Source organism: Helianthus annuus, chromosome 3, assembly GCF_002127325.2.
Source record: "Helianthus annuus cultivar XRQ/B chromosome 3, HanXRQr2.0-SUNRISE, whole genome shotgun sequence".
Lineage (NCBI taxonomy): Eukaryota > Viridiplantae > Streptophyta > Magnoliopsida > Asterales > Asteraceae > Helianthus > Helianthus annuus.
In genome coordinates, this window is record NC_035435.2 from 4,701,603 (window position 1) to 4,713,486 (window position 11,884).

The 11,884-nt window shown below is 38.0% G+C and overlaps 1 protein-coding gene across 1 annotated transcript; it reads right to left on the reverse strand.

The window, feature by feature from the left end:
- Positions 1-497: 497 nt before the first annotated feature.
- On the reverse strand, positions 498-6,195 carry LOC110928516 (probable glutamate carboxypeptidase LAMP1). The gene is made up of 12 exons (XM_022171529.2): positions 5,170-6,195; positions 5,023-5,090; positions 4,872-4,953; positions 4,360-4,452; positions 4,133-4,285; positions 3,647-3,715; positions 3,406-3,493; positions 3,042-3,125; positions 2,033-2,121; positions 1,837-1,953; positions 1,599-1,742; positions 498-793 (listed from the first exon to the last, which is right to left on the reverse strand). The coding sequence occupies exons 1-12, from the start codon at positions 6,118-6,120 to the stop codon at positions 611-613; spliced, it is 2,121 nt and encodes a 706-aa protein (XP_022027221.1). The 5' UTR covers positions 6,121-6,195; the 3' UTR covers positions 498-610.
- Positions 6,196-11,884: the final 5,689 nt, after the last annotated feature.

An 11,884-nucleotide genomic window follows, 5' to 3' on the forward strand; every position in this document is an offset into this window, starting at 1 on the left:
GTGCTACACAGGGCTACACCGTAGGGTAGGGTCGGGTTCAGGTCCGGGTTATCAAAACCCAGTTTTCATAATACCCGGGTCCGTGTATTTTTTCGGGGTTTGGGTTTTTTGTGCACCTCTACCTGGGGAAGCTAAAAATAAAGCGAGTGATATGTGTGCGAAAACACAGTGTATTTTGTAGAGTTTTGTATATGTTTTAGTCAGTTATCGAGTTGTTTTTAGATCGGTATGTTGCATTTACTTTTACTGTGTCTGGTTTTATTGGCTTAACAGGGGCAAAATGAGGTGAAAAGAACATCTAAGCAGGAAAACGTGCTCGACAACACCTGCAAGGTGCTAAGAAACATAGTTTTTTAAACCAGTCCTCTTCGCGCCACGCGAAAAGGATATGAAGGCTGGTCGTGTGGCGCAACCAGATGAAAAAGTCAAAAGTCAAAGTCAAACAAGGCCTCTTATGCATTGTTAATGATTTGATTGGTAATATGTCACTTGTCACATAACTCATCCAATTACTGTTTTTTTTTCATGAAGATCTTTTCAATATCCATTTGATTATTCATATGACAAAGGTGACGTGTAAACTCAAATGGTCCAGTTATATCTATGAACATTATGTTAGTTCACCATGTAGAACTAATGATGCCTGCGCGATTACTCTCGATACCCTCCAAATTTCGTGTTGTACCGCACCCCACGAATCCTTAGTGTCGAGTTTATTTGCATTTTCAACAGCATCATCTATCCCCGGGAAGCATTTTGACCCGTAATCGTTGTGCTTTGATGGTGCGTAAATCTGGCGTACACAGTAGACACAATCATTGTTAGATAATGTGTTTCATCTGTTGTTTGTTAAACATTAGGATAAGAGAGTTTATTTTAAATTTTTTCTTTTATTTATTTATTTATTTTTAGGGAAATTTATGAAAATGTCATTTGAACAACGTTCTTTATGAAAATGTCACGTTCATGCGTCCGTGGACGGACTCCTCCACATGGGAGGAGTCTGTGTGTCACCTTGAAGAGTCCATGAACGAGGAGCTGACACGTGTCCTTTCAAATGTTGAAGAGTCCATCCCCGACGCATCCCATGCCTCCCCGACACATCCCTTGCATCCAGACGCATCCCATGTGGAGGAGTCCGTCCACGGACGCATGAATGTGACATTTTCGTAAAGAACGTTGGTCAAATGACATTTTCGTAATTTTCCCTTATTTTTATGTGGAAGACCAAAGGTAAAGAAAGACCTTTTTTAGAGGTGACAAAAGAGACGGGCCAGGTAAACAATCAATACATGTAATTAGTGTCACGATAGACTTTTTGTCAAAAAAAAAATCATTTTTATGTAAATAATTAATATGTCCAATGGATTATGCTACATGAATAATATTCTGAATTTTTGAAAAAAAAAAAAATTCATGAGGTTTAGGGATTTAAAATTACCCCGGGAAACTTTTGACCCGTTTGACCCATAGTGACTTCTTTCTAGAGGTAACTTTCGACCAATTTGACATGTTTTCTTCTAAGCTATATTTTTAGTCGAACGTTTGTAAATGCATAACTTTCTTTCCGAAAAAACGAGTTTTCATCAAGACCATACCAGATGCTTATACCACGGTCTTCCCGGGAGCCCGTCTCTGTCTGTAAGTGCGCGTTCCGCCATCATTAATCTGTCATTTAGTTCTCTAACTCTCCATGGTTGATTTTTCCACATGAATGCCCAACCTTTTCTTTCTTTTATTTCCTGAAATTCAGTAGTTTACAAAATTTTTAATCTTCATTTTAATGATTATATAAGCTTGCAAAAAATATTGTTATTCATAGAAACTCAAGAATACCTTGATTTCATCATGTATCCGTACGGCTGCGGTTTTCATTTTTTCTATAGATTTGAACAAGGGAGTAAGGCTTATGCTCTTATCTGATAATTCAGTTTCCAAATCTTCTGCACTTTTCTGTATTAATTATTAAATATATTTAAATAAATTAACATAAATATTAAATGAACTGCCACAAAATATATTATGAACATACCTTAAGCTCATTTACATATGAAGAATAATTAAAAGGCAATATTTCTTCATCTGCTAGCTGAAGAGCTACCAAACCCCAAATGCTTGCAGCTGTTATCAAATATTGGTAAGTATTAAAATACGAAAACAAGTATTTTTTTTCTTTTTTTTTTTAATTTGGATTATGTTTTATTTCTAACGTGTCGGAGTAATATTAAAGGAATTAAAGCCTCCCAAGTCCCAAATCCTTTTATTAAAAATAATTAGATTATTATTGGAGTAATATAACTTATGTAATTAAATTTGAAATGCTAATTTTCTTTTGTAAAAACGGGTCGAAAAGTGTTTTGGGTCAACCCAGCCCGAATTATTATTACTAATAGGATAAAAACCCGTTCTAACTTGTTACCTAACCCATCCGTTTTACCACATTTAATCCTTAAGGATTAAACCCGTATAAACTCATGGGTAGGGATAGTGTACATTAATTCAGAAGTGTGAGAAGTGTATTATAACACTATATATAACACTATATAACACCATATAAACACCGTATAACACTATGTAACACCATATAACACTATGTAATACTATATAACACTATATAACAATATATAACACTATACATCTATCATAGACATGCTATCAGACAAAATATAGTGTTATATAACACTATAGATAATACTATATAACACCATATAAACACCGTATAACACAATGTAACACCATATAACACTATATAACACTATATAACAATATATAACACTATACATCTATCATAGACATGCTATCAGACAAAATATAGTGTTATATTTGTTATATAGTGTTACATAGTGTTATATGGTGTTACATAGTGTTATACGGTGTTTATATGGTGTTATATAGTGTTATATATAGTGTTACAATACACTTCTCATACTTCTGGATATTAATGTACAGGATCCTCTACCATAAACTGCTGATTCTGGGAAGCCCAAATATCATAATTTATAATTAGTAAAAACTTACAAGTTAGAATACATACAACATACCCGCTACATGTCTTCTAAACATTGGGTCACCAAACTTGCTCATCCAAACAAAATCGTCATACATCGAGTGGTAGACTGGGTAGCCTGCAAGAAAGATTATTAATTACTACACAAGTGTATATAATGCATGTTTATTTTTTATTAAGTAGGTAAAACTCGGCTTTTGTGACGAGTGCCACCTGGTCAAATCTTACATATAAGACTGTAAACGAGTTGTGGCCCGAGCCTGAGCTTGCGTAAGCGCGAGCTTAGCTCATTTTGAGCTCTACGTCTAAAACTTTAGCGAGCTGATATCGAGTAGTTCACGAGCAGATGGGATTTTTACACCCTTGGGAACATATATTGAAATAATAATGTAACTTACCACCTCCGAACGATATGTCTGTTGCAGGAACACCAATATGCTGTACGAATGCTGCGTAATCCGATCCTCCACCTCCTAACCGTCCAATCTTTTTCATCAAAATTCTTGTTAGTTTAAAAAAACCGTATTATACGTTATACTTCCGCTGACTATAAAAGCAAAACATCAACTTTATGTCTTTTTTTTTTTGTTCATTGGTAAACTGCTTGAGAGGGCAGGAAAGTAATTCTGGAACACTTACCTCGGGATATTTGGCAGTTTTTACCCAGGAATCGTAAACCGTTTGTGTTGAGTTGTCTGGATCTTGAACCTTCAAAATGACAAGATGGAATGAATATGGATTTTTTTTTTTAATTTTTTACGTCTAGTGGTGGAAACCGGTGGGTTGGGTAACGGGCCATACTTGGTATGAGTCAAAACCGTCAGGTCAGCTTACGTTGACCCGAATTCACATGTTAAAGACGATATAAACTATGTAGAACTATAGGATGTTATATGTATTAAAAGCACACCTTGGGCGACTATGAACCGTTCAATCCATTCAACCCGTTTCATTTTAAACTAAATTTCTTTTATGTCTGTTAAAGAAAAAACATAGCCCAAATCGACTCATTCATAAGTAAACTGGTTGGGCTACTTTGGACCCGTTCAACGTGCTTTCTTTTTTACTAACTTTTTGGTTTGGCCATTTATACGTAAATAGGCTGAAACCGCCACATGTATTTACCTGTTTTGTAACTTCTATGATTAACTGATCAAGTTGTGGAGTGGCTGAGGCTTGAAATCCTGCTCCAGCAACCGCAATGTCGACATTTAGGTACGCAACAACTTTCGATGCTAACATTTCTCTGTTTTCTTCAACCCATTCCGTCGATCCAATCTTATAAAAAAAACAAAACAAATATTATAAATATTAAAAAAAAAACTAAGATTTGTGTTAAGAGAGAGAGAGACCAGTCCATATTCTTCTGCATCCCAATTGCAAAATATAATCGTTCTTCGCGGTTTCCAACCTTCTTTCCGCAGCTTCTCAAATCTTTCAGCAACCTGCATTTTACGTAACAAATTTTATATAAAGGTGTGCCCGGTGTGTACTATGTCAAGAGGTGGTAGTTTCGACCCGTTTAATGGGAAAACAGGTTTCTTATCTCCAACGGGTCACGTGTGTAATTTCTCTAAAAAACAAATAATCCATATATGTTATTTAAGAAGGTTTTTTTTTTTTTTTTTTTTTTTTTTTTTTTTAGCAAAAAAATTAGTTATATATATGAACTGGCCGAGTTACATCAATATCGCAGGTGAGCGAGCAACAAAGCTGCGCCGCTACCCCTTTCTGAAAGGAAAAGAAAAAAATGTTTTCAGGTTGGACTGACCCAGTGTGACACATGCTAAAAAAGTACTCGTTTTGACCGACCCAGCCGGCCAGCCCACTGTTTTGACACCATATACGGGTGAGACGGGTTTACCTCGAGCAGGGCAGCAGTGCCGCTGTTGGGATCAACAGCTCCAAATGTCCAAGCATCCCGGTGATTACCTAAGATAACGAATCTAGATACAAGGTTTACACACGAGTCAGATACCTCTGTTAATAGAAAATTTAACCGACACACGAGTTACCTGTCCGGTTCTTCTGTTCCTTCAATGATCCCAATAACATTCTGAATTGTACTTATGACTTGTTTTGCCTTCAAACATACAAAAATTATTAATACACAAATATTTCACATGTGAACAATTAAACACTTACTTTCTGAACATATTTACCTTATAACTGAGTTCTACAACCCCTGGACCCGGCCCGATCCTATAAACCGGAGCATCTTCATCGCCCTGCCACTCATCCTCAGCCACCACCCCACCAATCCACCTCAGAATCTCCTCACCGTCGGCACCGGAGATAGGCAACGACGGAATCAACGGGACGTCACCGGCCCGTTCGACCTCATCCTCGGACAACCTCTCACACCCCTCCATACTACTCGGCCAGCCCGGTGTTGTCGGGTCACCCGCCCCGTTAAACACCGACCCCACCTGTACACCACTCGGCGGCAACCACTTATCGTCCGGAAACCACTTCGTACCGCCCCCACCCCCACCGTAATCCTTCCGATCGGAATATATTAACACCCCGATCGCACCCGCGTCATACGCGTTTTCAACTATATCCCCGCGGTATATTTGCCCGTATCGTGCTAGCACGATACAGCCGGTTATATTAATCCCGGCTTTTTTAATGGCCGTGTAGTCTTCTACACGGCCGTAGTTTACATATGCCACTGGCCCGGTGACTATACCAGGCTTGGCATATGCATGGAACGTGGGTTCCACCTGGTCTGCCACGTCAGCATAAGGGTCGTTGTCATAGACGACCTGTTGGAGAGAGAAAGTGGTGGGTGGGTTGGGGGGCGGGCGAGTTAGTGTCAGAGAACGGGAATCAGGGTAGGTGAGTGAGACAGCGTATTCCGCCACGTGTGATTTAATGTTATTGGCGGTTAGTGTTGACAAGACGTAGGATGCTGCCTCGGCGTTGGCCTCGGTTCCTGCGAGGTGGGGGCGGCGCGTGAGGGTGTAGAGGTGGTGGGATATTGATTGGTTGTTAGAGAGTGACGGGGATATGTATAGGGAGTGATAATATGGTTTTGATGGAGATGAAGTTAAGTAGAAAGATAGAGTGGTGGTTAAGGCTATCATGGTGGTTATAATACCACTTGCCATGGTGGTTGTTGGTAGTTTGTGGTGGTGCCACCTATGGGATTTTTCCTATAAAAACTTCTTGTGTTTTTCTTGATTGTTTATATGGATGATACTTTTTTATTTTTAAGATTTAATGTCATTTTCTAGTCTTTAATGTTTTTTTATTTAGTTTGTCTTGTTTTTGTTTTGGATTTATTGAATGGGAAAGAGTGAATTATGAAGATATTTGGTGTGTATCACTATCAAGAATGTCTTTTCGTTTTAAATGTTTTTGATGAAATGGGCCACCCTACTTTAAATTTTGTAAAGTGTCCTTTAGGCTTACATGGTGTTTGTTTCTTTATGTGAAAAGTGTTTGTAATATTTTTTGGGCCTAAAAGGAATGGATAGTTAGAGGATGTTGGACTTTATAATCCATCTCAGTATGTGTGGAAGTTTATAGCTACGTTTAAATCAGTAACGGATCCATAAATTATTTTCTAGGAATGCAGATGTGGGGTTCAACTAAATTATAATGCATAGTTGAAGTTGAATGTTTTGTCTAAAAATACACTATTCTTTTTAAGGGGTGCGCCCGTCTACTCACCCATACACATGGGTCCACCCACTACAATGGTAATTTAGCTTGGGAAAAGAGTGAGTTGGGTCGCGTAACTAGTCATATCGGTTTTGGGTTAGAAAGGGTTGGTTTTAAAATGGTTAAGTTTTGTTTAGGCTTAAAATGGTTCAACTAGGATAGGTTTTACTTCTGAAATTGCTATAAAAATCATTCAACTTCAACTTCTGAAAACAGTTAAGCATCTAGACCTAATTAAAAGACATAATATTAAACAAATATATAAAAAAAAATCAAAAGCGAACATGGGTTGTAGTGAAGAAGCAAATCGGGTCGCAATAAACAACCATCTAAGACTAAAACCAGAGCGAGACGATATGAGGAAGAGTGGATGATAGTCAAGGGTGGGTTATTCAACCAAACGTAGCCATAAAACACTCCACAAGTCTCCAATGATACAAAGACAATTGTGGTCAGGTGAAGTCGTGAAGAGAAGGTGATAGAACCAGAACGATCCGTTCTATTTTTCTCTGTCTATTATGACCCGACCCGTTTCTAACTTTTCCTGTTATTTTTACCTAGGCTAGTAAACTTAAAAAACCTTACAAAATTAGACCATATCTACACAACTACACTCTCTCCACAAAGAAACAAAGTCATTTTAATAAAAATAAAAGGCACCTTAAAGTGGGGTGAATCAGTGACCCATTTGAATAAAAACTTGTCAACAAACACTAACTCACAATATCTTCATCAATCAATCAATCACTATTTTTCAATGCAACAAATAATCAAAAGGTAGCAATGATTGAAAAACAAACCAAAGTTTTTTTAGACATCCAAAAACTACCATCACAACCACAACCATCATTCCAACCATAACAACAAGTTGTATAAATGAAAATTTATCCAAACTAGAGACCATTAAAATGAATGCAGGTACCGGTATCGATTTTTGTTCAGTATAGTATAGCATGGTAGCAATATGGTGCCAGCTAATCTAAGGCAAAGGAATAAAAATAAGTGCCAGTACAGAGTTGTATAAATGAAAAATAATTACGTCTGAAAATAAATTATCATTCATCATCGGTTCCGTTTAAGTTTGTATGAAAGTGGCACGTTATTCAATTGTAATAATATTTATATTGTAACATTGAAAAGAAAACAAAGATGCAGAGTTAAATGTTATGAAAACTTAACGAACATATGTTATTAAAAATATTAAATGATGAATAAAATATTTTATAAAAAAAACTAAATAAATATTGAAAATACAATTAAAAAATATCTAAAACTTTTAAAATTATGAGATCACTATTCATGAGAACTTCAAATTGATATGTATAACTAGTTTTTTATATGGCGCGTTGCGGCGAAACCGAGCAAATAATAATGTAAAACAAACGTGATTTGAAAATAAAACATGTTGTTTAGAAAGTCAAACCATTAGAACGATTTAGTTTATCATCGTACTGTTTTATGATATCAAATAAATACTTTATTTTGAGTACAACCTCGTTTTTAACAAAACTTATAACGGAATGTCAGAAAAAGAAATCAAGCGCAACTACGTACGTAAGTTTTTAGAAAAAAGTTATAAACGTAACTTATCAAAGAAGTATCAAATTAATCAATAAATATATTTAAAAAAAAGAAAAAAATATATTAAAAAAGGTAAAGGAAATATATGTTAAAAAAAGAAAAATATGTTATTAAAAGTAAATATAATAATAAACTATTATATTATAATATATTAAATAATAAAATAATAAAAAACTATATATTATTATAAAAATAAAGTTACTATTCATCATCACTCGAAAACAATATATATATATATATATATATATATATAATGGTAAGCACTAGCAGGATCATTACGACCATCATAGTCATAGTCAGCCATAACCACCACATTGTCTTACTTCTTAACTTCATCTCCACCAAAACTCTACTACCACTTCTTATACACATCCCCATTACTCTCCAACAACCAATCAATATCCCACCACCTCTACACCCTCACACGCTGACCCCACCTCGGCTGGCCAGCCGCCAACGCCGACGCCCCATCATACGTCTTATAAATACTAACCACCAATAAAATCAAATCACACGTGGTGGAATACACCGTCTCACTCACCTACCCAGATTCTGGTTCCCTGGCACTAATCCGTCCGCCCCCAACCCACCCACCACTTTCTCTCTCCAACAGGTCGTCTATAAAGACGACCCTTATGCTGATGTGGCAGACCAAGTGGAACCCACGTTTCATGCGTACGCCAAGTCTGGTACAGTTATTGGGCTAGTGGCGTACGTTAACTACAGCCGTGTAGAAGACTACACGGCCATTAAAAAAGCCGAGATTAATGTCACTGGCTGTATCGTGCTAGCACGATTCGGTGAAGTATTCCGGGGAGATATAATCAACAACGCATATGACGCGGGTGCGATCGGGGTATTAATATACTCCGATCGGAAGGATTACAGCGGGGGCGACAGTGGCGAAGTTTGAGATTTCTGACCCGGGGGGGGGGGGGGGGGTGGGGGTGGCGGAAGTCACCGGACCTAAAAATTTCTATAAAACTGGGGGTCGAAAATGTATATACCAAAAATTTCTATACGAAAACTACATACTCTCCACCACTGAGCGAAAAGTTCGGGGAGTTGGCCGCCCCCTCCCGCCCCTTAAAAGCTTTGCCCATGGGGTGCGGGGGTGGTACGAAGTGGAACCAGATCGGTATTATTTGTTCACACTATGGTATATGAAACATTTATCGCTTTCTTGTAATTTGACCTCTTACCTTGTCGTTGAGTCCATTCTAGCTCGTTAGCGTAATCATCTAATTATTTTTAAAATTAAAAAAAATGGTAAAAAAGTGTTTTGGTCAACCCGTTTAGTCTAATATTTAAAAGTACCTATTTTGATCACCTTAGAACCTCATCTTGATTTAAACCAATGCTATCAACTTATTTGTACTTGTGAAAATGTTACAGTTTCATGACAATGTATTAGTTATGTGACAAACAATTTATGTTTTTATAAGGTCAAATTATATATATCAATCATGATTAGTGTACCAAATATAAGTTTAATATTGTGTAAACCTTGTATCTAGATTCGTTATTCTAGGTAATCACCGGGTTGCTTCGACATTTGGAGCTGTTGATCCCAATAGTGGCACTGCTACCCTGCTTGAACAAAACGGCATCCCACAAGGTCGGTCTTGGGCCTATCAGACTTGATTAGAACTCTAGGGGTACGTTGACTAATTGACCGGTAAAGGGGACGGGACCATGAAAACTATTTACAAAAAGAAGGCACAAGCTAGGCCGGAGAAAAAAAATCCAAAACAATCAAGCCAAAAAAAGGCCTAACACTTGGGCCTTGGAAAGCCGACCCCCTGGTGTTGGGCCTTATACAAAAGGATACAAAAATGTGGCCTAACACCTATACACCTCTTAACCACAACCGATTACATGTTAAGAGGTGAGTTTTTTAAGCCATTCGGTCCAACCAACATTAAACTTAGTCACGACTAGAACACCGCAAAAAGACATAGAAACGATCGAATCACGTAAACTATCTTGTTTGCCATCTTGACAACCAAAGACCACTTCAATTTGAGCTCTTGAAATAATTCACTAGGCTGTGAAAATAATAGCCTCAATCACAAGTTGAAAGTACATGAAAAGAACTATACCACGCATGATCTGGAGTTAGGCGCAGTGGTATTTGCGCTAAAGATCTGGAGACATTATCTCTATGGTACGAAATGTACAATCTTCACAGATCATAAGAGTCTGCAGCACATATTCGACCAGAAAGAGCTGAATATGAGACAAAGACGTTGGGTCGAATTGTTGAATGACTACGACTGCGAGATCAAGTATCACCCAGGGAAGGCGAATGTGGTCGCCGACGCACTAAGTCGAAAAGAGAGGATCAAGCCCATAAGGGTTAGGGATTTGGAGATGATTATGCAAACAGATCTTTCCTTGTGCATTCGTGCCGCGCAGAAAGAGGCTCTGAAGGAAAGAAACATCGAAGAAGAATATCTCCGTGGGATGGAGAAGCAATTAGTGCCAAACGAGGAAGGAACTTTATGTTTCATGAAAAGGATTTGGGTTCCTCTGTTTGGTGGATTAAGAAAGGTTATCTTTGATGAAGCTCACAAATCACGGTACTCTATCCATCCAGGAGCGGATAAGATGTACCAGGATTTTAAGGATTACTATTGGTGACCTAGGATGAAAGGCGATGTTGCTGTTTATGTTAGCAAGTGTTTAACGTGCGCCAAGGTTAAAGCTGAATACCAGAAGCCTTCAGGACTTCTGCAATAACCTGAGATTCTCAAGTGGAAATGGGAACAAATTTCAATGGATTTTATAACAAAGTTGCCAAGAACGCCAAGAGGTCATGACACTATTTGGGTAATAGTGGACCGATTAATGAAATCAGCACACTTCCTACCTATCAGAGAGAAGGATAACACGAGCAAGTTGGCTGAAATATACATGAGATAAATCGTTGCACGTCATGGAGTGCCCCTCTCGATCATCTCTGATAGAGACGGACGGTTTGTGTTAAGGATTTGGCAGTCTTTCCAAGAAGCTTTTGGCTCACAGTTGAATCTGAGCACTGCATTTCACCCACATATCGATGGACAGAGCGAACAAACGATACAGACATTGGAAGATATGCTGAGAGTATGTGTTATGGATTTGGGTGGTAGCTGGGATAAACATTTACCATTGGTCGAATTTTCATACAACAACAGCTACCACACCAGTATTGGAGCCGCGCCATTTAAAGCTCTATATGGCTACAAGTGCAGATCACCGCTTTGTTGGTCTGATGCAGGTGATAGACAATTGGTTGGTCCTGATGTGGTCCAAGAAACCACAAATAAGATTGCACAGATCTGAGATCGCATCAAGGCGGCTCGCGATCGCCAAAAATGCTATGCGGACCGAAGAAGGAAACCTCTAGAGTTTGAGGTAGGTGACATGGTATTGTTGAAGGTATCACCCTGGAAGGGTGTGGCACGCTTCGGAAAGCGTGGAAAGTGAAATCCACGATATATTGGTCCATTCAAGATTCTGGAAAGAATTGGTTTAGTAGCATACAAGTTGGACTTACCTGCCGAGCTGAATGGTGTTCACGATACATTTCATGTATCAAACTTGAAAAAGAGTCCAACGCAAGATACTGTTATCATTCCCGCA

Coding starts and splice junctions, on each gene's coding strand:
- LOC110928516 (XM_022171529.2), bottom strand. CDS start 6,120: ATGGCAAGTGGTATTATAACCACCATGATAGCCTTAACCACCACTCTA. Junction 4,453..4,871: donor GCACTGCTGCCCTGCTCGAG/GTAAACCCGTCT, acceptor CGTAAAATGCAG/GTTGCTGAAAGATTTGAGAA. Junction 1,743..1,836: donor GGATACATGATGAAATCAAG/GTATTCTTGAGT, acceptor ACTGAATTTCAG/GAAATAAAAGAAAGAAAAGG.